Here is a 26,383-nt window from a genome sequence, read left to right as displayed (position 1 = left end):
GATTTTAATGGGAGAATTTTTTTATTTTTATTAAAAAATTTTTTTTGACATTTATTTATTTTTGAGAGACAGAGAGACAGAGCACAAGTGGGGAGGGGCAGAGTGAGAAGGAGACAGAATTGGAAGCAGGCTCCAGGCTCCAGGCTCCAGGCTCTGAGCTGTTAGCACAGAGCCCGACGCGGGGCTTGAACTCACAAACCGTGAGATCATGACCTGAGCCGAAGTTGGACGCTCAACAGACTGAGCCACCCAGGAGCCCCAGGGAGCATTTTAAAAAAATATAACGTATTGTCGAATTGGCTAACATACATTGTGTAAAGTGTGCTTTTGGTTTTTGGGATAGATTCTCGTGGTTCATCGCTCACATACAGCACCCAGTGCTCATCCCAACAAGTGCCCTCCTCCATGCCCATCACCCATTTTCCCCTCTCCCCCCCTCCATCAACCCTCAGTTTGTTCTCTGTATTTAAGAGTCTTTTATGGCTTGCCTCCCTCCCTCTGTGTTTGTAACTATTTTTTTCCTTCCTCTCCCCCATGGTCTTCTGTTAAGTTTCTCAGGATCCACATATGAGTGAAAACATATGATATCTGTCCTTCTCTGACTGACTTATTATGTCACTCAGCATAATACCCTCCAGTTCCATCCGCGTTGCTGCAAATGGCAGGATTTCATTCTTTCTCATTGCCAAGTAGTATTCCATTGTATATATAAACCACATCTTCTTTATCCATTCATCAGTTGATGGACATTTAGGCTCTTTCCATAGTTTGGCTATTGTTGAAGGTGCTGCTGTAAACATTGGGGTACAAGTGCCCCTATGCATCAGCACTCCTGTATCCCTGGGGTAAATTCCTAGCAGTGATATTGCTGGGTTGTAGTGTAGTTCTATCTTTAATTTTTTGAGGAACATCCACAGTTTTCCAGAGCAGCTGCACCAGTTTGCATTCCCACCAACAGCGCAAGAGGGTTCCCGTTTCTTAATTGGAGCATATTGAATGTGTCTCATCGCTGAGCTGCAGGCTGATGTACTGGCTTCTCATAAGCTAGTGAGAAGTTACCAGGTTACACAGATGAAGGGGGACTTGGGACGTGAGGGCAAAAGTGCTTGCAGTCAGGTAAATTTTCTTCTGCAAGTCGCTTAATGAGACAGCACCACATGAGTAGGCTGGTCTGGATTTTGTCACTCTCATGTATCAACCTTTCCCCTCCAAACGAGCTTATCAGGTTCCTCATGAGATAATTTTGTTAGGACTCAGCATTTCAGCAGGCAGTAGCCAAACACCTCCTTCCCTTTGCTCAGAGAAGCTCCCTGTTTTTATAGAAAACAAGAAGAGCTTGCTGAAATACTTCTCAAAGGCAGGCTTTATAAATGGGTATATTTTCCCAGGTTCTGTATAATCTCACAAACTCCTAGAAACATAGTGTGTCTCCTTCTCTGCAATCTTCTGCCTGATATTCATGCATAAGGAGCTTTAAGAATGGTTATAAAATTCCTCATTATTTAAAAGTGTAGGAGAACAAACCAATATAAATTCCAGTGCAGCAAGTGACTGTATCTCATTTTCCTATGTACAGATATAGACAATAGGATTATAGAACAAACAACAGAATATGGGATTTGTTTTAACGTTTATTTGTTTTTGAGAGACAGAACCAGAGCGTGAGTGGGGGAGGGACAGACAGAGAGAGGGAGACACAGAACCCGAAGCAGGCTCCAGGCTCTGAGCTGTCAGCACAGAGCCCGATGCGGGGCTCGAACTCACAAACTGTGAGATCATGACCTGAGTAGACATCGGTTGCTTAACCGACTGAGCCTCCCAGGCACCCCCACGATCATTTTTTAATAATAGCTTTATTGAGATATAATCGATATACTCAAAATTCACCCTTTTCAGGTGTATGAATAAGGGTTTTGTACTTATTTACTAACTTCCTTATTTGTAACTATCATCACTGTCTAATTCTGGGACATTTTCATCACCCCCAAAAGACATCCAGTGTCGTTCAGCAGTCACTCGTTCCTCCCTTCCCCCCAGCCTTGGGAAACCACTAATCTACTTTATGTCTCTCTGGATCTGCTTATTCTGGACATTTCGTATCAGTGGAATCATACAATGTATCATCTTTTTGTGACTGACTTCTTTCACTTAGCATGACGTTTCCAAGATTCATCCATGCTGTGGCATGTGTCCGTACTTCACTCCCTTTTGTCGCTGAACAGTCTTCCATTGCATGGAGAGACCGCATTTTGTCTATCCGTTCATCATTTGGCAGACAGTTGGGTTGTTTCACTTTTTTGGCCAGTGCTGCTATGAGGATTCCATGTACAAGTTCTTGTATGGACAGTAAGTTTTCACCTCTGTTGGGTGTATTCCTAGGAGTAGAATTGCTGGGTCATATGGTAGCTCTATGTTACAAAATGGCTACACTCTCTTAAACTCACAGTAATCATGGGAAGTGATGATTATATTTGTAGATCAGGAAATGGTGGCCCAGAGAGCTCTAAAAATCTACCTAAACTAATAAACCATGCCTGCAATTGTCAAAATGTTGGATCATCACAGAAGTGAGGCCTTTTCAGATTCCTTTAAGAATGTCCGGTAACCGAGATGGAAGGCAGGGGCTTGGCACCTGGGTAATGGGCATGTCTGCCTCAGACTCTGAACACCTCAAAGGTCATTCCCTAAAATGGCAAAATACATCTGTAAAAGTCACACTTCTGTTTTTCACCATGAAAACTATTAATTATTCCTTCAATGAATATGTATCACGTTGGAAATCGGGGAGAAGGTTTAAATAAACAGAAAACATCAAGCCACTGCAAATCATGGTACTATAAGGATTTATCCTATTAAATAAATTTTACTCTTTCCCATTTGCTTTTGTGGTGGGGCTCAAGAATCCTGCGGCCCGTAGATTTTTATAGTGTTCTCCATCTTGCAGCGTGTTCAGGAGTTAGCGTTTTCAGGAAACCCATTTCTGCTGAAAGACTCACTCCTCTAACCCCTCAGCAGCATGCGTGCCGTGCCGCAGTTATTCCTAGCAGATCTCTTCCCAGGACTGACCCCATGGGATAGTCGCAGCACAGTCTTCTCTTGAAGACAGCAAACATCCCAGCTTTGTTTCCTGTTTTAAATTACTGGGAACTGATGCCCCAGGACCATGCGATTACTTTTGCTTGTGACTGTGTTCATATGTCCCATCCTTCTATGCCAATCTCAGTAGCCTTATTGCCTCCTGTAGCTCTACAGTTATTACGATCACGACATTCTGGAGCTATGCACACAAAGGACCAGCACCACAAAGCAGTTTTGGTGGCAAAATGGCCTGAATACATAAGCTACCTGGGTGGGCTCATTCCATAAATGAAGCTATTGCTATTCCTTGAAATGGTAAGGCAATTCACAATACACCAACACACAACGCCTGTGTGCAGACCCTCCCCTTCAGGGCACTGTGCAGGGTATGACAGAAGGCTGGCCAGGAAGGCATCAGTGGGGCCCTGTACTCTTGAGGGGGCTTATAAACATTCAAGAAGGGGAAGATAAATACCCAAGGGCTGGGCTATGCTTCTGGCTCTGAAGCTGGCCACGCTGGCAAAGCATCCGTTACTTGGCAAACTGGACCTGGGCAGCCAACGTGAATAATTCAGCATCTCCCTCTCGTGAGGTTTTAGGAGCTGACATGCTCCCATTTGATGATAATTATTCATCAAAGTGATGCCTGCAATGAGCACATTTCTTGTTAATTTTATTCCTTAGCACTTTACAGATTTATTTTTGTTTCTTTCATGGCTGTTTTGCTTTCCTAGATGAAATCTAGTTTTCCATTATGTCTTCAACATGGTTATTGTTGGCATGTAGGAAATCTCTTAACTTGTATGTTGACCTTACTGCTTTTGTATTAGTTCTAATAAATTTTAAATTAACACGGTTGGAGTTGTAGCTAGGAAATCATTTATCTCCCAATAATGATAGTTTGGTATAATCTTTTTTTAGGGGGTGGGGGCGATAGACTTTTTTATTTAAGGTTTCTTTTCATCTTCTCGTCATATGTATTGATGAGATCTTCGGGTATGATGTTGTATGTGGGCATGTTTGTCTTGCTACTGACTATAATGGGGCCACTTCTCAGTTTCTACTGTTAAACAAGGAAGCTTTCTATCACTTTCTGGTAGATACCCCGTGACTAAGATGAAGCAGTTCTTTCTATCTTGATTTATTAATAGTTATGCTTTTCTTTAATGTGCAAGCCTTTGAAATTTTGTAAAATATATTTTAGCATCTGTTGAGATGACAATGTTATTTTCCTCCTCCTTTAATGTAAACACGTAGAGAATTCCATCAATAGCTGTCCTGATGTTGAACCTCCTTGAATCCCTGGGATAAAGCCTACTTGATAATGATTGATTATTATGGAGCTTGTAATTTACTTTAAAGCTTTGTGATCATTCTCCATTAAAAAATACTTACCGAGTATGCCAAAATACCTAATGAACCATGAAGTTGTTTGAAATTATGGTAGGGAATACAAATAGACTAGTTGGCTATACTGTTTGCTTTTTTTTCTTTTCTTTTCTTTCTTTTCTTTCTTTCTTTCTTTCTTTCTTTCTTTCTTTCTTTCTTTCTTTCTTTCGAGTAATTCCATTCCATGCAGACATGAGCAATGGGGTTTCATCTTCAAGAGAAATGCCTTCTTGGCTGGATAGACCCTATTTTTTTTCTGGTAATTCATCTGGTCTCTAACATTGAGTAGCCTTCTGGCTTAGTTTGTATGTTTAAACAACCTGGTCAAATGCACCTAAGCTGCCACAACCATCACATGCTGACAAAACTCTTTTTGGAGCTTGTGGAAGTTACTACAACCATGAAATTTTGTTGATTTCAGTGGTTGCAGAGGCTACAGCTTTTTCTTCCATCAGTTGTCAAGAGCAGTTAGTAGACTGCAGTTCAGAGTATAAATTGTCCGGTTTCACACTCCAGCTCTGGCTGCCAAAACCTTAATTCTCAGTTTCATCATTTTTAGAATGGGACTATTAAAATACCTTGTGAGCTACCGTAGATATTAAATGAGTAAATAGAAAGCACTTAGAATAGTACCCAGGGCATAGTAAGTATTATATATGTGTTAGCTGTGATTTTAAATAATCAAATTGGAGTTGTTGATTTGGCAGGAGTTTTGTTATAGACACCATTGTCTTGTGATCACACATGAAATATTTTTTCTTATATATGACTCATGGAAACACATCCCATGTGGAATTTGACTAGTCCTTTACTCATTCAGGGCATTTCTGAAAATAGGCAGTTTTGTTTGACTAAGTGTTTTTCCAGTTTAAAAAAAAAGGAGGGGGGCTGGCTGATTTTTTCCAAAATATTTTACGTTTGGGAAAACTCAGAAGGATGAGATTGAAGCTGATTATCGGAATAGGCCAATCTGTCTCCTCATACGAAGAGAAAAATCATTTAACGTTGGTTGCCTGTAGTCAACAAGCAGTGGGACTTGGAGAATATGAGTTGAGTGGCAAGCGGTGACCCCCACCTCTCACTGCGCCCCGTGGGGCTCTTCTGCTACCTGCGTGTTGACTAGGAGAGTTAGCAGTTAGCTGAAGTCGCTTATAGGGGGACTCAAGATGGAGAGGGAGATTGTGTGTGGGCTCTGCTCCCAGACTCCGTGGGTTCAGAGCTGAGCTTCACCACTGCTCACCAGCCAGTTGACCTTCGATAGGTTTCCAATGCTTCAGTTTTCTCATCTGTAAAATGGCAATGATACTAATTAACTCCTAGAACTTTGGGGAGAATTTTTAAGAGAAAATCCCTGTTCGGGGTCAACATAGGACCCGGCACACAGGAAGTGGTCCATCAGTGGTGTATCATTTAGCACAAAGCATTTATTGTCTGTGATCTTTATTCTAGCCTGCAGGTCATATCTCTAGCTGGGCAGCGTGTTCTACGTGAAAATTCGATGGCAGAGGAATTCACTGCCTTTCATTTTTGAAACAACTCAGTGGGTTTTTAGTATATTCACAGTATTCACAACTGTGTGCAACCATCACCCTAGTCAATTTGAGAACATTCAGGTCCCTTCAAAAAGAAACCTCACACCTTTTAGCTCTCACCTCCCTCCACACACACCCCACCCTCCTTGCTAGCCCTAAGCAACCATTAATTTCCTTTCTGTCTCCATGGTTTTGCCTATTCTGGACCTTTCATATAAATGGAATTCTACACTATTTAGTCCTTTGTGACTGGCTTCTTTCATGTAGTTTAATGTTTCCACGCTTCATTTGTGTTGTAGCAGGTATCAGTGTATGATCCTTTTTTATGGCTGAATGATATTCCACTGGATTCATAGAACACATTTTGTTTATCCCTGATCCACTCATGGACAATTTGGTCTTTTTACCTTTTGACCAATAGGAGTAATGCTGCAGTGACCATTCATGTACAAGTTTTTGCATGGGCATATGTGTTCAATTCATGTACACGTTTTTGCATGGGCATATGTGTTCAATTCACGTACACGTTTTTGCATGGGCATATGTGTTCAATTCTCTTGAGTATGTACCTAGGAACCGAGTTATTGGTTCATATCCCGTATGAGGAATTGTCAGACCATTTTCCAAAGTGGCCGCACCGTTTTAACATTCCCACCAGAAGTGTGTGAAGGTTCCAGTTTCTCTACCTCCTCGCCATCACTTGTTATTGTCTATCTTTTTAATTATAGCCATCCTAATAGGTATGGAGTGGTGTCTCATTGTGGTTCTGACTTTAATTTCCCTAATGAGTAATGATTCCATGCATCTTTTCATGTGTTTATTGGCCATTTGTAGGTCTTCTTTGGGAAAATGTCTATTTAGGTCCAATTTTTAAATTGGGCTGTCTTTTTAAGTATTGAGCTGCAACACCGGTCATTATCATTGAGCTACTCTCTGGCGGGCCAGTGCTGCTCACGTGTCTGTGCACATAGGTCCCCTGGGGCCCTGGTTAAAATGCAGATTCCGCTTCACCAGGTTCAGGGTGGGGCCTGAGATTCTGCATTTCCCAATAGTGCTGCTGTTCAGGGACCCTACTAAAGTATAAAACAAAATTATATTATTTGCAGGGGCTTAATTTCCCCCACAGTGTGAAGGATCCGCAGGAAACACAAGTTCAGAAAAGAGGCTGGAAATGAAAAATGCAATTTAACGAGGTTAATTGTGAACACCAGGGGTTTGTTCAAACGAGTTGCTTTTTTTGGTGGCCATCACTCATAGTTTCCTCACCTGCCCTCCAGGATATATTATTTCACTTCTGGAGGGATCTTTCTGGCCTTTAATGACTCCTGGCCATAGTTGAGCCTCGTCGCAGTGGCTGCTGATATAATTTGGAGGTGCTTTATGTTCTGCTGTTGAGACATTAAAATGGAAAATATGAGGCCAGAAATGATTTCTCTCGGGATGCACATACATGGTTAGAGCTCATAGTGGACCTGTCAACATCTTCTCCTCTGCCCCTCCTTGGGGGAGATTTTGTCTCCTGACGCAGTTTTGAATGAGACTTTCATAAGTCCCGAGTCTCGTACCTTTTACAGTAAAATATTTGCCCAGATGAAGTCATCTCCTTTCAGAGATTTCTCTCTGAAAATACAGCTAAACCCACAAGCTGTGAGGAATTATAATAATTCATTTAGAGATACCTTTTGGGCAGCTGGAAGCACTGGGAATTTTCTGGATCTTAGCTTTGGGGAAGTTAGGCAGGCTGGAGATCTCTGCCCCCGGATAGGTGACCCTTAGGGAATTTGCCGTAGCCGAAGGTGAGGGGGACTGTGGGAGATGGGTTCACTTGTCAAGTTATTTCATCAAGGTCTTATTTCTGGGACTTGGAATAATTAAGTTTTGCACACATATTGATGAAATTGGAAAATATTCACCCTAAAGTAATATGACTGTAACTTTTAAATTTTGCTGAAATAACAAAATTAATTTATAAAGTCATAATACAGCAATGCTGTAGCATCGCCATACAGATCACGCCGTGAGGCTAAGGATTTGTAATCTTTATTTCTTAGTTCAGAAGGCAAGTGGAGGTGCTTCATAATCTGTCCTCGAAGTTGTTTACTTTTTCCAAGTGGGCGTGTGCTTCTCCAAGTGTTTCTCTGAGGAAAGTCCCCTTGAGTGAAAGCAGCATCTTCGATCACGAAAGCCAAAAAGACCCTCCACGTGCACCGACTTGGGCGATTACCCGGAGAAACAATATCCCGTTCCTGAGATGGTGGAGTTTCCACCTTGCTGCTCGCTGGCTGGCCTTAGGAGATGGCAGTCGGGGTGCCCGTGCCTGGCCACCGGGGACCCTGGGATCCACTCTGTCCCGAGCACAGCAATGCTGCCTTTACATCTTTTTCATGCTGAGCCTCTATCCCTTTACTGTTCTTTAAAAAGTGCAGAAATGCCCCATTCTCCGTCCCTTCCTCCCCATCCCTCCTCTCCTTCCCTTCTTTCCTTTTTATCCTTTGAAATTTAGTGAGCTCACTCTTGCATGCTAGAGAAGGTGCCAGACATTAGAACATAGTGTCCCTTTGAGACGATGCCCATGGTAAGGGCAGCCTTTGCACAGTTGTAGGCTGGGGACCGTAAAGGGGGGGAGTACAGGCTTGGGCGGAAGGAGGATGAGTTCCCTTTTGGCTGTGTGATTTTCAGAACCGGGGGGCCATTCAAATCGAGGTGCCTCATAGGTAGCTGTAGAGCTGAGAAGAGGGGTTGACAAAATGACTGAGGGTTGATGGGGGGGGAGGGAGGGGAAGGTGGGTGATGGGTATTGAGGAGGGCACCTTTTGGGATGAGCCCTGGGTGTTGTATGGAAACCAATTTGACAATAAATTTCACATATTGGAAAAAAAAATAAAGACCCAGAAAGGCATGGAAAGACTAAAAAAAAAAAAAAAAGAAGAAATAACAAAATGAATTGAATCTAACAAAATGGATTGTAACAAGGATAAATAAAAATTCATAAAGGTAAATGCAGAAAAACCACCTGTATGAATCCTGGATAGAGGGGACACAACTTAAAATTAGGTGTATGTGTTTTAACTAAGAATCAGTTGTCAGTGTACGCTAACTTATTGGGGCAATTTCCAAAAAATAAACGTTTTCTTGGATTGCGTCAATAGAAGTATAGCGTCTAGAATTAGGGAGGTGATAGTCCTGTTGTGTTATAGGTGGGTCAAGACTACAATTAGAATAATGCATTTGGGTCTTAGCTCATGAGCTGTACAAAAATGGGGGGGAGGCAGGCTGGATTTGGCCTACCCATGCTCCATAGACTTCTGTTGTGCCAGACAGCCACTTATTACATCTAACACGACTCCTAGGTGTGTAATTTTGGCTAAGTTTGTTAGGACCACATTTATACTCACATCATAAGGGTGACCATGAAGATTAAATGTGGAAGCACATGTCACACCCTTGGTACAGTGCCCGACACATAATAGCCTGAGATACCAACTGAATGGAAGCGGCCCTCGGTGGGTTTCTTTGGTCACATGATCTTGGGCAATCCCTTCGACATTCTGGGCTTCTGCTCTTCTGCAAAGAAAAGGGAATATGGTCAGTTAAGATGATTCCGGAAGCCACTTCTCCCTGGTGGCAAGTGCTTGAGCAGAACCCCTGAAGCGGTCTCCCCGGCACTCTCTTTCTGGTCATGGGTGCCCACTGGCGTCACCGGGAAAGCCAGTGTGTCGGAGTTAGTGACCGCGAGAGCAGCCCTCAAATGGCGATGGATGGGCAGTTGCCCTGGGCGATGGCTGCCTTGTTAACTCACATTCATTGACTTCTTTCCCTTCTCTGTCCCACTTCGCCACTCCCCTGCCAGCGTTTTCTGGGGTCACCTCCTGTGGTAGGCAGAATATTGGCTCCTAAGAGATGTCCAAGAGATGTCTGTGTCCCGATCCCAGCACCTTACGTGGAGGAAGGGACTTTACACATGTGGGTTCAATGAAGAATCCCTAGCTGGAGAGATGAGCCTGGATTATCCAGGTGGGCCCAGTGTCGTCACTCAGAGGTGAAAAAGGGAGGCAGCCAGATTCAGCGAAGGAGGTATGATGACAGAAGGGAGAGATTGGAAAATGCTCCAGTGCTGCCTTTGAAGATGGAGGAAGAGGCCACAAACAAGGAAATGCAGGTGGCTTCTCGAAGCTAGAAAGGCAAGGAAATGGGTTCCCTTAGAGTCCCTAAGAGGAACCCAGCCCCCGCCAACACGTCGGTTCTAGCCCAGTGTGTCCCATTTTGCACTTCTGACCTCCAGAACTCAAAGATAATCAAGTTTTTTGTTTTGAGCCCCTAAATTTGTGGTAATTGATCACGGCAGCAGCATGAAACTAATACCCCTCCTAAATCAACTATTTGCGAATCTTTGCTTCAGCATCTGCTTCTGGGGGGACCCAAATTAAGACACTTCCCAGTCTGACATTGTGTGTTTATTTCTATGTCGCTTAAGATATCAATGCTTTTTAATTGTCCGTAGCAGTTGGTTATTGTGTACTTCGATATGCTTGATGTTGCTCTAAAGCTAGTCAGAAAGAGGGAATAAACTCACTTCTTCCCTGTGTAGAGTTTACCATCGAACCATGGAAATAAGCCACAGATAATTCTAGCATGCGCCTTGTGCTATTCAGTGCTTTTTATCACTGAGTCACGTAACTGTAAGTATTTATTAATCTTTCACTGTGAACATTGATCAGATCAATAGGGTGTATAAATATATGCTATAGTCTCTGCCAACAAAAAAGGAAATTCTCAAATCTAATTTTTTAATAAAATGGCAGTAATGGCCTAAAAGAGGCCAAACTCATTTTGTCTCTAAAATAAAAGGAGAACAAGGAGTTCTAAGTGAAAACAATGCAGGGATCCCATTTTAGGGAAATCGAAGCACTGCTTTCACCCCCTGGTTCCCATAAAAAGCACGGAAAGTTTATTTTGTTCCCAAGGAAATTCACTGTTGTTTAGCTCCTGAACCATCAACACATTTTTAAAAATTATAATTTACTGCCGCATTTGGCTGCGAAACATACTGAAAGAAGGTTGAAGTCAGATTCACAAGATATGAGTTCGAATTCTGGATCCATTACTTCATACAGTCATGTGACCTCAGGCAAAAATGTAACCGCTCTGAACTGCATCTGTTAACCAACCACGGTGATGTCAGCCTCTAAGGTCGTTTGGCCAATGGAGGCCAGCACGCGCTCGTGTTCCAAGCCTTTCGCTATTTTACGGAGTTGGGCATCTAGAAGAGTAAACCTCTCCAACCTTCTGGGCTCCAATTCTGGAGTCCCTCTTCCATTCATTTCTGCTGGCAGGACTGAAATCCCCTCCCAGGCTTCCCCCTTTTTTCTGCAGTCCCTCGCTCTAATTTCAGTCAGGAGTACCCAACATGTGCTAACAGTTTAATCCTAAAGGTGTGGGGTCTGCCTTCCGGGTCGTCCCAGGTGAAAACTTCAGCAAGTGTCTGGCTGCAACACAAAGCTAATTGCTGGAACAGTCTGCATGTTTCCGTGGCTTAACACATTAGAACTTAATTTTTTTTTTTTTTTGGTAGCATTGGAATGACATCAGGGGTTTGAAGGGCACACTTCCGTGTGGGCATTCAAGGACCCAGGCTTCTCCCGTCTCGTGGCTCCTCCAGGTCCAATCCGTGTGCTCCGTGGAGTGGGGTGAGAATGTGGCACGTCCCACGAGCCTGACCTGCAGGGGACACGCATCACTCCTGCTTGCATTCTGTTGACCAGGACTCCATCATATGGCCCCGTCCTAGCTGCAAGGGGAATGTGGACTCCTGGCTTAGCATAAATCCTTTGTCGTCAGCTTGCCATTTCTTCCTCGCTGTGCTTCTCTCAAAATGTTGCTAAGTGGGTTAAAAATGCAAAATAGACGTAAGTTCCTTTTAGAGCAAAATTGTGCTATAAACGAAAAGGATTTTTTTCCCCCGGAAAGCAAGCTTGTTACATGTTATGACTGGGTTCTCCTGAATACGGTTAGGCACCTAATAAGTTAATGACTTGAGCCGTCATCACCAGGTCTTAACATTGCTCTTATGGGGGAATGCCTACCCAGTTCCAAACTACTGGCCTAAAAATAGGCTCTTGGAACTTATTTCATAAGTTAGTGGCTTCCTCTACCAGCTTTGTAGAGTGCGTGTTCATTTTGATTCGATTTCTGCTTGATCACAGTTTGATTCCATGTATATTTAGTTTGTGATTTTATGCTAAGTTTACATCTTGTCTTTATTAGCGATAAGGTGCAGTTGCCTCTCAGCCTTGACTTCCAGAGTCACTGGTGACACTTGTTGCCTACTCTATCTATGTCAGGTACGCTCTAAGTACATTCTCATTTTAATCCTCCTGGTAATGCTGCAAGGTATGCATGATTACCTCTATTTGATTATTGAGAAAACCAACTTGGAGAGCGTAACTATGCTACTTTTCTATTACTTTTGTGGCAAATTACTACAAACTTAGTGACTGTGTTCTGTACTAGAGGCTCTTGGGGGAGAATCAACTGTGAGCTCGTTCAGGTTGTTGGCAGAACTCAGTTCTTTGTGGCTGTAGGACTGAGGTCTCTGCTGCCTTGCTGGCTGTAGGCTTGGCCTCTTTCTCAGCTTGGAGAGGTCACCAGCCTTCCTTGGCTCATGGTCCCTCCATCTTTAAAGCCACAAATGCTGTGTCAAATCCTTCTCATGGTTGCAATCTCTCTGACTTCCGCCTTTTTAAAAGTTTTTTTTTCTTTAATTTTAATTCCAGTATAGGTAACATGCAGTGTTACATTAGTTTCAGGTATACAATATCATGGTTCACCAATTCTATTCATTACTCAGTGCTCATTCTGAGACGTGTACTCTTTAATTCCTATCACATATTTCACCCAGACTTCTGCCTTTTAAAGGGCACAGCCGGATAATCTCCATATCCTAAGGTTAGGTGACTTGGGACTTTAATTACATCTACAAAATCCCTTTGTAACAGTACCTCGATTAGTGTTTGATTAACCAGAGGATGGGAATCTTGTGGGGGCCATGTTTAGAATTCTGCCTGCCCCAGTAACTAACGTGACTCAATTGGCACAGCTAGAGAGTTGGAAAGCAAGCTTTGGAAACCAAATATACCCAGCATTAGTCCCTTTTCTGTCTATCAGGTTGCCCTTCTTGCAGAAAGGAGTGGTGGGCAATACCTGAAGAGAATATCCAGCCCCAATTCCTAACCTAGAGACATAGAATTTAAATAATTCCTACATTAAAAGTTATAGATTTAACATTTTTTAAATTGTGCATCAAAGTAATACTCTTTTCCAAATGCCACCACCGGAGAGATGGTATGCTTGTGGGCTACCCAGACAGATCTGGATAAATTCTAAGAGCCACCGTTTATTCATTCTGAAATGCCAAGCCTCAGTTTCAGCACTGTATAGTGGGATAATAATAGTATCTTACAGTTGCATCATGAGAGACTGAAGCAGTGACACTTATAAATGTTTTTCATAATTCCTGGCACACAGTAAGCACTCAGTTGTTAACCATCACCTCCGCCAGCATTATCCTCATCATCGTGTTGTGGTCCTCGCCGGCCATCAGCCCAGACAACAAGTGCATATTAAGTGTATCAAGTATTTATATCCCGTATGATAACATGTAAGACAAATCACGTGCATTTGTCAAACGGGAGGAAAAACTATTATGCCCCCGATCTCATTGCTGACTTGACTTTGCTTCTGAGAACCTCAGCTGTGGATTAATAAGTCTAAGACTTGCTGGTTTTTCCATCTCTTGGAGACTCAGGAATAAAAGGGGAGGATTTTTTCTGTGCCACTCATGTAACTGAGCGTTTGTCTGCTTGGTTCCGATTCTGCTGGTCACTTAAATGGATATAAGTTTCATGTCATAATTCACGAGCCCTTGTGTCACTTTCAGGGCCCTCCCCTCAACGTGTCCTCCTCCTTTTCCCTCTTGATCCAAGACCCATTATTGGAAGGTCTCTAACATATGTTTCATTTTACTTTTACTCCAGACTCGAGCTTGCTGTAAACAAGAAATTTATTTTTAGTATTTTTGCCCTGCATTTTATTCAGATCTTTTCTCTTTCTGCATTTGCACCACATTCCTAGGCTGCTGTGAAGCCAACTTTTTCAGTGTGAGAAAACGAAATGTCATGGAATGAAGGCTTGGTGGCGACCAACGGAAGTGCCTGTTGAGTCCTCTGTGGGAGGAAGCTGGAGACCCCTGGATGGTTTAAGCAGAGATTTGAGCGAAGAATTATGAAGGACAGAGGTGGTAGGAGGAACCCCCGGGACTGGTTCTAAGCAGCATACGCTGAAGAAAATGTGGGGCTGCCCAGACCTCCGTTAGGATGGGGGAGTGTGGGTGGGAGAGGCCACCGTGGTGTAGACACTCCTCCGCCCACCGCAGCCTCTAGAAATCAGCAGTGGAAACGTTCCATGCTATGGTAGTGTTGCGGTTGCAGCTGCAGTCCGAGGTTTGGATTTAATCACCTTACATCAGTTCTATGTATTATTCAAACGTAGGGAGAGGAGAGAAATTTCTAGTGAACAAAACCTTGTGAAAGCCTTCTGGCTCTGCTACCTCCCCCCCTGCATTTAACCCAGCCCCCTGCGACGTCCTTTACAAGGTGATGCGCGTCTTTTGCTTTCCGTGTTAGCCTTTTAGGATTCTCATCGTCTAAGTCACGGTTTCTCCACCGTGACCCTCGGACATTTGGGGCCGGGTCATTCTTTGTTTTCCCTCGGCATTTGCTCCACACCCGGAGAGCCTTCAGCAGGAATACCTGAAGCCCTGCTCCTGAGGGCTCTTTTTGGTTTTCCTTCTGATGAGGGGCAGTGCTAGGGAGTTAACGCCTATGAAAGGAGCCCTGGGCAAGTGTTGGATGGGGAGGCACCGGAGAGCTGGGGCAAATGTGAGGCGTGGTCCACACTGTCTCCCAGCACTCTTCTGATGGGATCGGGCCCCAGTGGCCACAGAAGTGACTTGTTTGATAACGCACCTCTACCGATGTCTGCCCCTTCGCTGACTCCCCTCCCAAATAAACCGTATACATTCACATCCTTGTCTCAGGGTCCACTCGTAGGGGAACGCGAGCTGAGACTCCGTGTTCCAAACATTGCAATTCGGGATGTCTGGAGAAACCTTGAGCCAGTTCTCTAAGATTTGTCCATGAAACGCCATTGATCAGTGTTGTCACCAAGTGCTCTAAGGCCTACATCCTGGGTGGGCCAGGCCACGCTGGGGATGGGTGCGCGCTGCTGTGTGTCTGCGCCGATGTGGACATTGTTATTTCTCGTGGGTTTGTTCTGAGTAAAGCTCTTGGAAATTGTGTTTTCCCACAAGTTCCACAAATGTTTCCACATTTTAGAAATTGTTTGAGCATGCTCTAAGCTGTGACTTTGAAAGTCAAACAGTTTTGGCTGGTGATATTATTTTTAAAGAAACAAAACAGTCTTGTTTTGTTTTTAATTCTGGCTTTTGTTATGCTTTGCAATCCTTTTCTGCTCTGAGGGCCTTTACTTCCTTTGTTTAGTGCGTGGCTTTGCAGAAGGCTCATGGAAGTATTTGGTAGACATTTTTATACAGATGTGATTACAGTGAATTTTCCTGGTAATACTTTACATTCTAAAGCCCTTATAACATAGAATGTTTCACTTAATCCTCACCCAAATCTGGGATGATAGGATTAGCATCACGCTTTAATGAAAGAGAAAGCCAAGTTCCAGAAAGTTTAAGTGAGTTTCTGTTTAGCACTTTTAACTAGTCACGAATTAACGTAAAACTTTCAGCAATGTGATCAGTGCTTCTTCAAAGACCGCAAAGAAGGACCACATGCTCTCCAAGGGGTGTAGAGCTGTAGGATGTGGGGAAACATGGGGAGGAGAGGACACAGCCCTCAGCAGCAGCTAGCACGCGGAGAAAATGAACACGAGTGAGTCAGAGACTATAGCAGCATGTCCCCAGGTGCTTTTCTGACCTTCCAGGAAATCTTCACTATTGCCGTCAGTCTCCAGCGACCTCTCGGCACCATGAAAGCTCTGGTCCATCTTTCCTGCGGCAGCAGCTAGGAGAGCATGGCACCCCTGTGTCGGTTCACACAATCTGGTGCAAGTCTTTATCTTGCTTGTGCTAAGGTTGTGCCTGGCAAGAAGAGGAAGTACACAACTGTTTCAAATGTCGACGTTGGATTTTGAGGCGAGGTCCGAAGCAAATTGGTTCTGTTCCTGCCAAGGACTGGAATCTTACCTCTGGTACCCAGCCCGGCGTCAGAGTCCCCACTGACAGTTGCCGTCCCTGAGACTGAGCTCAGTCTGATTTCTTGAGCCTTTGCCTGTTGCCCAGTGTCGGTACCCGGGTTGCTCCTATGGGAACCCAACCCGATTACCTCCTCTGGGTCCTTCTACCAACAATGAACCTGAGTCATGACTAAGGCATTCTGCACTAACCAGGATTTATTTGGAAAACAGAAAACCTTTAGCTATTTCGAGAAGAAAGTGATTTGATACAAGAGTTGGAGGCTTACTAAGGAACTGGAGAGGCCGGCAGCCACCTTTATCGAAATGGGGCGGATAGTAACATAAAGAAAGAACCACCGGTGATCTCAGCTACCTGCCGTGGCCAGAAGCACCTGGCGGCACCTCCCGTCGCTCATCTGCCAGAGCCCACACACCTGCCTGCCACCACCACGCTGGGCATTGGCTTCTCTCCTGCCCCGTGAGTGTGTCCTGTTTGTGTGGCCTCACTCTGAACCGCGATGGCACAAAGCCTGGAGAAGGTAGCTCACACACTTCTAGCCTCAGTGATACTGGGAACAGCGTAAAAGAAAGAACATAGTGCTGAGTAGCTTACTGATAGTACAGGCTATATCCTGTCTCTAGAAATTTTCTGAAGCTGAGTATTGAGCCTTTAAGTAGGACACTTAAAGAGGACAGTGTTACTCCTCCAAAGTCAAAGATGCTAAGAAAAACATTTCTTACCTGGAGCTCTGTAACGGTGGCCTTGCAGATGCCACTGCCCCGGAAGCTCTGGTGCTGTCCAGCCACCGTCGACCCCACCGTGTTCTTCAACGTCACCGTGCATGGCAAGCCCTTGGGCCATGTCTCCTTTGAGCCGGTTGCAGACAAAGTTCCAAAGACAGCAGAAAACTTTCGTGCTCGGAGCACTGGGGAGAAAGGATTTGGTGATAAAGGTTCCTGCTTTCGCAGGATCATTTGGGAATTTCTGTGCCAGGACTGTGCCTGCACATGCCATAATGGCACTGGTGGCCAGTCCATCTACGGGGAGAAATCTGACGATGAGAATTTCATCCTGAAGCACACGGGTCCTGGCATCTTGTCCATGGCACACGCTGGACCCAACACAAATGCTTCCCAGGTTTTCATCCCCACTGCCAAGACTGAGTGGTTGGATGGCAAGCATGTGGCCTCTGGCAAGGTGAAAGAGGGAAGGAATATTGCAGAAGCCATGGAGGGCTTTGGCTCCAGGAATGCCAAGGCCAATAGGAAGACCACTATTGCTGACCACCACTTGACTTGTGTTTTATCTTAACTACCAGACCATTGCTTGTGTAGCTCATGAAGGCACCCCTTCACCCCCATCTGCTGGAAATATCCTATAATCTCTGTGCTCTCGCTGCAGTTCTGTGGGTTCCATATTTTCCTAACACTCCCCTCCAAGTCTAGCTGGATTGTGGAGTTATGTTTATGATAATGAAAGAAAAACTAAACAGCAACAATAACACCAACCAAAGATTCTGTAATGGTTCTAATAGTGGATGTGAATCATTTGTATCAAGTGATTTGATACAAGAGTTGGAGGCTTACTAACTAGTCCAAGCAGAACTACCAGGAAAATTGGGCAACTCTCTGTACCCACACCCTTACTCTGCGCAGTATAGTTGTACCCTGAGATTTCCTTATTTCCTGGTAAAATATGTACCACACTTTAGTCAGCTGACTCAGTGTCTGTTCTACTCCTGTATGCCAAGGTCACAGTCTTGGATACGTTTTGGGCTAAGTCTGCTCCTCCAGAGATGAGTCTTGGAAAAAGTCCCCAGGAGGCAGTGGGGACTGGCCAGTGGGTCATCCCTGAATACCTGCTCCATCACATAGTCGTCCAGGGCATGGCACTTGGCTGAGTGCTAACACCACTGTGGCTGTTGCTTTTAGTGGCATATTATACTTGTCATCTGATTCACAACATTTGCTTCCAGAAGCTGTGCTTTTGGCCTGGGTACAAGACTAAAAGGCTGAAGCAACCATGAAATTGACCTAATGCTGTTTAAAAATGTTACTGCTTCTTAGAGTCATGAAGTCTGATTTACTCCTCATAGAAAGCTAATAATCAGGTTTCTTTTCATCGCAAAGTGAAATAGTCTTTGTATATTCATGATTAGGTATTGGGAAGGAAATTTTACTCTGTTTAGTAGATTAATTAATAGTAAATATGAAGCCGTGATGTATTTTTTTTTTCCCTCAAGAACATTTCATAAAACCAGAACTCAGTAAAGCCAGTTGTTCTTTTGGATAAGCCAAATGAAAGGTGTTCTACCTAAGCACCTAGGGACTCTTGAATTAATCTAACTGAAATATTAACTTCAATTTTTTTAAGACTTCAATAACTGATAGTTCTAATTTATTTCTTCTGAGAAATTTGTGTTGGAATTCTAATCGATATTATTCTAAAGATTAAAAAAATTCTGGTTGGAAAGTAGAGATATATCTACTATTAAAACTTTGTTGGGGTTCCTGGGTGGCTTGGTCGGTTATGCGTCGACTTCGGCCCAGGTCATGGTCTCACGGTCCGTGAGTTCGAGCCCCGCGTCGGGCTCTGTGCTGACAGCTCAGAGCCTGGAGCCTGTTTCAGATTCTGTGTCTCCCTCTCTCTCTGCCCCTCCCCTGTTCATGCTCTATCTCTCTCTGTCTCAAAAAATAAATAAACGTTAAAAAAAAAAACTTTGTTTCTTTGATAATGATTAGCAAGCAAACGGAAGGGCATAAGAACTTAATAATGAAAATATTAAATTTTAAGATCATTTTCCAAAGTAGATAGTTAATTAACTGGAAGCTGTACTCTTTTCTTGCTCTATATTGAATTGTCCTTTACTTGCACTGAGCACTGGCTTATTGTTTCTTCTTGCTGTCTCTCATTTTGTTTTCATGAAGTAAAGGCTCTTCATGTGATTTTTCTGTTGACAATGGTAACATGTCAGCAAGATGTTTTACAACAGAGTAGTTTTGGGGCTGCATCTGACTCTCTGTGACCTTTCACGTATGATATGTTAGACCCCTAGACAGATATAAAGATGAGACATCAAGACTAAGAATGCTAAGAGACATGTTCTGGAAAATAAGGCCTGCAGGAAATCATTCTAAGCGAATCAACAATAACTTATCGAAGGGTATAATGTTTCAGTTCTAGGAGAATCCAAGAATACTGGAATTTGTTCCAGAACTTCACTTCACCTTGATTTAATGCATAAACATGAATGTGAAATTATGCCAGTTCCTTCTAGACTTAAATTGTGATATGAAATGAGGAACTGGTAGCTGTGATCAAGTTCCTGATTCTTACAAATGATGAAGATATGCAAAGTATATTTCCAGTCTTTGTATAAACGCATTAATGTTCTGGCTCATTGGAGTATTTTTCTGATTAACCAGTGGATACGTACTTATATGTGTGTGCTTGCCTGGAAGAGAGAAATGCTTACTCTTGATTAATGTGCTTCTGATTACATACATCTTGTGGGGTTTCATAAAAGTGCACTCCTTAATCTCCACCACATATTTCCCCCATCCCCCCACCCACCTCCCCTCTGGTAACCATTGGTTTATTCTCTATCATCAAGAGTCTGTTTCTTGGTTTCCCTCTCTCTCTCTTTCCTTTGCTCATTTGTGTTGTTTGCTAAATTCCACATATGAGCGTAATCATACGGTATGTCTTTGACTGACTTATTTCGCTTAGCATAATACTCTCTAGTTCTATCCATCCGTGTCATTGCAAATGGCAAGATTTCATTCTTTTTAAATGACTGACTAGTATTCCATCAAATATATATGCATATATATTTGTACATACCGCGTCTTCTTTAGCCATTTCTTTATCGATGGACACTTGAGCTGCTTCCATGATTTGGCCATTGTACATAATGCTGCTATAAACATAGGGGTGCATATATCTTTTTGAATTGGCGTTTTCATACTTTCTGGGCAAATACCTGTTAGTGCGATTACTGGAGTGTAGGGCAGTTCTGTTTTTAACTTTGTGAGGAACTTTGATACTGTTTTCCATAGTGGCTGCGCCAGTTTGCATTCATTCCCACCGACAGTGCAAGAGGAACCGGTTCCCCTCTCTCCACATCCTTGGCAACACTTATTTTTTTCTTGTGTTTTTGGTGTAGCCATTCTGACAGGTGTGAGGTGATATCTCATTATGGTTTTAATTTGCATCTCCCTGATGATGTTCTTTTCGTGTGTCTGTTGGCCATCGGGATGTCTTCTTTGGAAAAATGTCTGTTGGTGTCTTCTGCCCATTTTTTATTGGATTATTTGATTTTGGGGGTGTTGGGTTGTCTACGTTCTTTATATCTTTTGGACACTAACCCTTTATTCGGTATGTCATTTGCAAATATCTTCTCACATCCTGTAAGTTGCCTTTTAGTTTTGTTGGGTGTTTCTTTCACTGTGCAGAAGCTTTTTATTTTGCTGTAGTCCATTAGTTTATTTTTGCTTTTTTTCTCTTGCCTCAGGGGACTTATCTAGAAAAATGTTCCTGTGGCTGATGTCAGAGAAATTACTGCCTTGCTCTCTTCTGGGATTTTTAAGGTTTCAGGTCTCACATTTAGGTCCTTAATCCATTTTGAGTTTGTTTTTGTGTATGATGTAAGGAAGTGGTCCAGTTTCTTTCTTTTGCATGTAGCTGACCAGTTTTCCCAACGCCATTTGTTGAAGAGACTCTCTTTTTCTCAGTGGATATTCTTTCCTGCTTTGTTGAAGGTTAATTGACCATATAGTTGTGGGTTCATTTTGGGGTTTTTTATTCTGGTCTATTGATCTATGTGTCTTTTTTTGTGCCACTACCATACTGTTTTGATGACTACAGCTTTGTAATGTGACCCGAAGTCTGGAATTGTGATACCTCCTGATTTTTTTTTTCATAAGTGGGTATTTCAACTCTTCATCACTTAATTACAGTCAGTAATTAAATCATTCAAGGAATTTTAACATCTTGAAAACACTTATTTCAAATAATATATTCATTTAATGTCTTTTGTGTTCTTATGAGTTTTCTAATAAAAAGTATTTTCTTTATTTTCAGCTCAGTGCCTTTTAAAAATGGTATTAATATGTGGTCTTAAGGATCCATGTATTCCAGGTGCTCAAGGGTCATTGTGTTTTTTTTTTAAATAACTTATTTGTGGTGGGTTTTCTCCCTAAAGCAGAAATTAGTCCAAATACACATGGCCTTGAGATTTCACAATTAGGCAATTAAATTAGAAAAATGACAACTGGCATGTGTTCAAAGTAATAAAGTTCCAAAAATAGAAAGTGAATCAAATTAACATAAAGGCATTAACTTTTTTCTGGGTGGCATGAGTTTGCAAAAGTCTTGAGTAATGAGATTTGCTTATTCTCAAAATAGCCAGAGAACCTTGAGTGACATTGCATTTCAAAGGTGGGGGCCAGAGGGAAGGTCGCTGTCGGTATTGGAATGCCAAAAGGGCAGAGATTTCACTTCGAAATCACCTAGGCTAGTACATGCCGCTCTACTTTGAAATCTTTACCTAGTACTGTAAAGAAATTATTTTGTGTGTGTGGATTATCAAATGATTTATAAAATGATCCCTGGATCTGGAAATTTGGATGGCTTTTAAAACTTTATTTTTGTTGAGTTTTCCATGCTGTTTATATTTTCCTAACATTCAAGTAATGATAAAGTTTTTTTTTTCATTTTAAAAAGAATCAATTCCAAATAGTATTCCCATTGTGTGGGATCGTTGGCTCTAAGCTTTGTGCTTTCTTGATATATCAGTTGTATGCTAACAGGCTTTAAAAATTTGTGCACATGTGGGGTGCCTGAGTGGCTCAGTCAGTTAAGCGTCTGACTCTTGATTTTGGCTCAGGTCATGATCTCACAGTTCGTGGGTTTGAGCCTCACATCTGGCTCTGTGCACAGAGCATACTTGGGATCTTCTCTCTATCCCTGTCTCTCTGCCCCTTCCCCGCTCGCGATCTCTCTCTCTCTTTCTCTCTCTCTCTCTTTCTCAAAAAATAAATAAACATTTAAAAAAATTGTGCATGTCGGGGCGCCTGGGTGGCTCAGTCGGTTAAGCTTCTGACTTGGGCTCAGGTCATGATCTCATGGTTTTGTGGGTTCGAGCCCCACGTCGGGCTCTGTGCTGACATCTCAGAGCCTGGAGCCTGCTTTGGATTCTGTGTTTCCTTTTCTCTCTGTCCCTCCCCTGCACATGCTCTGTCTCTCTCTGTCTCTCAAAAATGAATAATAAAAAAAAGTTAAGAAAAATAAAAAAAAAATTGTGCACGAGCATTTGAAGAATGTATGAATGAAGGATCATGCCATTTCCATTGGTGTTTCACGCTGCAAGACTGGTTTTCAAATCCAAAGATTTGGAGATCTGTGGGCAGTTCCCCAAAGTCGTACAGTAGTTCCACTGTTTTAAAAGACAGTTTTCATTTTACATAATTTCTGGCATGTTCTGAAAAAGGCTGACCTGCACACTTTTTTGCTGATTCCCCCAGTGTGGCCGTTATCCATTTTGTTCTGGGTGCTGTTGTGAAGGTCAGTCGAGGTAATGATGCATTACCCCTGTTTTCCTTACTTCCTGGCCTTCCCTCAGAGCTCCTGATCCCTTCTCTGGCCCTTCAGTGCTTCCGTCTTCCAGTGGCTATTGCCACCGGCCTTCACCTGAGCTTGTCAGCCCTCTGGACGTGCATGGACATCCACATGTTGTACCCCCGGTTTTCATGTGGGACAGCCAAGGAGGCCACGGCCTCCCGCAGCGCCCTTTCTTTGAATGAAAAGTGGATGGGGGTGGGGAAAGTTGGAAGGGCTGGCCCATTTTTTGTCCAGAGCTGGTTGGAAATTTGGGTTGGCCAAACATAACTTTATTTTCTTGGAGGTAATAGCCAGCCTTGATTTTATTTAATGTATTAATTTTTAAAAATACTATTTCAGGGGTGCCTGGCTGGCTCAATCGGTGGAACATGCAACTCTTAATCTCGGGGTTGTAAGTTCGAGTCCCACATTGGGTGTAGAGAGTACATAAAAATAAAATCTTAAGAAAACTTATTCCATTTTTGTGTGCTTATTGATGTTAAACAGATCATAAGTGCACACAATTAAAAAATTCAGATGGTCCAAAACAGATGTGCCTCCCCTCTCGATCTGGAGTCCAACGTTTACTTACCCAGAGTCCACCACTGATACCAAATTCTTGCATATGTTTTTATTCTTCCTTGATATCGTATGCATCCGTAAGCATGCATCTCTCTCTCTCTCTTCCTGTCCCTTTCACCACCTATCCGCCCCCCCCAAATATATACAAACTGTAGTTTGTATCCGCCCCCCCCCCCAGATATATACAAACTGTAGTATGCTATCCAGACAGAGTTGCTTACACTTAACAGAGCATGGCGATAGTTTCATACCTCTGGGTATGAAAGGGCTTTAAGTTTCTTCTCTTCAAGGGCTTCGTAGTATCTAACAATATGGAAATTAATTATAGACTAGCAGTCCCTTATTTTATTTAACCTGTCCCCTACTGATGGACATTTATGTTGTTTTGGGTCTTTTACTTTGAGTCAGGGGTTGATGAACACTTTCTGTAGAGGCCAAATCATAAATATTTTGGGCTTTGTAGGCCATGTAGTCTCTGCTGCAACTGCCCAGCCAATGCCCTCCTGTCACCGGAGCAGCCCTAGAAGGTATGTAAATGAATGGGCGTGGCTGCGTTCCAATAACATTTTATTACAAAAACAGGCAGCAGGCGAGATTTGGCCCCTGCTCGGGATGATCAATTTTGAGAAGCACTGTCATTGCATCTGACACTGTGACTGGCCTGTAGCAAGTGTTCAACAGATATTTGTTGACTGATAGGTGGTTTAGGTGGAAATTTGTAGTAGACGTAAGAAGAATGCTAAACAATGAATGACTTGAACAGGACATATTGGTATCGAAAAAGAATGAAATGGAAAATGCATGACCTTCAGAGCCTTCTACTTTTTGGTATTAAAAACATTTTTTTAAATGCTTATTTTTGAGACAGAGAGAGAGAGAGTGCAAGCAGGGGAGGGGCAGAAAAAGAGGGAGAGACAGAATCTGAAAGCAGGCTCCAGGCTCCGAGCTGGCAGCACAGCGCCCGACGTGGGGCTCAATCCCACGAGCCGCGAGATCATGACCTGAGCTGAAGTCGGACGCCCAACTGATGGAGCCACCCAGGTGGCCCCAAAACATTTTTTTCAGGTGATGCTTTGACTTCTTGTTTAAGTGTGATAAACAGGAATGTGACAATTACGTAGTGGAAGAAAGACTGATCTGGGTCTTCCTAGCAGTATTGCCCTGTGAAATCTCAGTTCCTGTCCTGTAGGCCCTCCGTCTCACCAACAAACTTAAAATAACCCACAGAACTGGGTACAGGGACTTGGTTCATGGTCATTAAAACCATTTGTTTTTGAAAAATTAAAAATTTTTTTTTTTAACGTTTATTTATTTTTGGGACAGAGAGAGACAGAGCATGAACAGGGGAGGGGCAGAGAGAGAGGAAGACACAGAATCGGAAGCAGGCTCCAGGCTCTGAGCCATCAGCCCAGAGCCTGACATGGGGCTCGAACTCACGGACCGCAAGATCGTGACCTGAGCCGAAGTCGGACGCTTAACTGACTGAGCCACCCAGGCGCCCCAAAACCATTTGTTTTTGAATGATGAGTGTACCTTCTCAAAAATGAGTATCATCTCCATAATGTCCTCTTCTGAATGGCCTCCCTGGCTTTTTCATCTTTGTAACTCTCAATTTAGCATCTAATAAAAAGAGAAGCACAGTACAGTTTTATTGGAACACAGCCACACCCATTTGTTTGTGTATTGCCTGTGGCTTCTTTCCTGTTACAGCAGCAGACCCGAGAAACTGAGGCAGCGACCTTAAAACTCACATAGCCAAAGGTATTTACTACCGTGGCCCTTTATAGGAAAAAGTTTGCCAACCCCTTTTATATTGTACTCTTCATCTCCCAACTTGGAGAATTTGGTGCTCTCTGCTCTGAAGTTACAGGGATCCATTCTGATTTTTCAAGACAGAGACCTTGAAACAGGCCTCTTCCTTAGCTTTTAAGGAGCAGGCCTGGTTGTTCTGTTGATTTGTTTTTTCAACACAGTGAACTCCTAATTTGTTGAGCGGACAGTTATCGAACACCCGTTATGCTCAAGCCTGGGAATACAAAGGCAGATGAGATTGATTTTCTGTCTTAAAATACTTGGTGCTAATGGTAGATACAGATCAGTAAATCAGTGGTTATGGTGAGTGACAGAGGTGTGAAGGGACTACTATGGGAGGAAGAGCCCTGTATACTGTCCTGAAGGACAGAGAAGTCTTCTTTATGCAGGAAGGTGAAGCTTGAGCTACGTTTTGACGGCTGAGTTGGAGTTGGACAAAGAAGGAGGCAAAAGGCACAGAGGGCAGAAAGAGGGCGCACATAATATGTACAAAAGTGCTGAGGCCTTAGACCACTTTGAATCACCTGAGGAAATAGAAGAAGTGACAGAGAAGGAAAAGAGCCTCATCATAGACGACCAAGGGCGTGAATGATATAAGAGTAAGGTGAAAGCATTGCCTCCCCTTTTCATTCCACCATGGGCCATCAGGGGATCATGACCTTGAAATCGCTGGAGCATGCAGGACTCCGAAGTTCTGGAAGAGCCGTTGTGTCTGATCTCTTCAGAGGAAGGGAGGGTGAGCACCTGTCACTTCAGCTGAAAAGTGACTATGGCCAAAGCAGACAAGTTGCCAGAGGCAGAACGACCCAATAAATCCCCGAAATAGTTAATCTGGAGGCAGAGGGAGTTTACGTGACTTCCCTCTGGAATTCTCCATGGGGAGGGGGCATCTTTTTGGGAGTAACAATTCTCCTTTTCAAACTCTGGCTAAAGCTCTTTGTATTGGGAGGGCAACTAGACTTGATAACCCTCTACAGACCAGTTCAAGTTAAAAGCAAGAGAGGAAAACAAAAGCAAATTAAGCCCATTCTTTTGCCAAGAAGAAGTGTTATTTGATTTTTATTTGCATCCTGAATGTTCTTTGGAAAAGAACATGCCATTTGGCAATGTCCAAAGGCCTGTTGACAAT

The 26,383-nt window shown here is 43.1% G+C and overlaps 2 protein-coding genes across 3 annotated transcripts in view; both read left to right on the top strand.

Moving 5' to 3' along the window:
• The window catches only part of ARHGAP6 (Rho GTPase activating protein 6), a 532,244-nt gene that overhangs the window by 160,346 nt on the left and 345,515 nt on the right, over positions 1 to 26,383 (top strand). The window lies entirely within an intron of this gene.
• Positions 8,843 to 18,847, top strand: LOC109496431 (peptidyl-prolyl cis-trans isomerase A-like). Its single transcript, XM_045050346.1, has one exon. The coding sequence runs from the start codon at positions 16,978 to 16,980 to the stop codon at positions 17,569 to 17,571; it is 594 nt and encodes a 197-aa protein (XP_044906281.1). The 5' UTR covers positions 8,843 to 16,977; the 3' UTR covers positions 17,572 to 18,847.

This window comes from Felis catus, chromosome X, assembly GCF_018350175.1.
Source record: "Felis catus isolate Fca126 chromosome X, F.catus_Fca126_mat1.0, whole genome shotgun sequence".
Classification (NCBI taxonomy): domain Eukaryota; kingdom Metazoa; phylum Chordata; class Mammalia; order Carnivora; family Felidae; genus Felis; species Felis catus.
The sequence above is the reverse complement of the archived record's forward strand: the minus strand, read 5'-3'. Positions and strand labels throughout refer to the sequence as shown.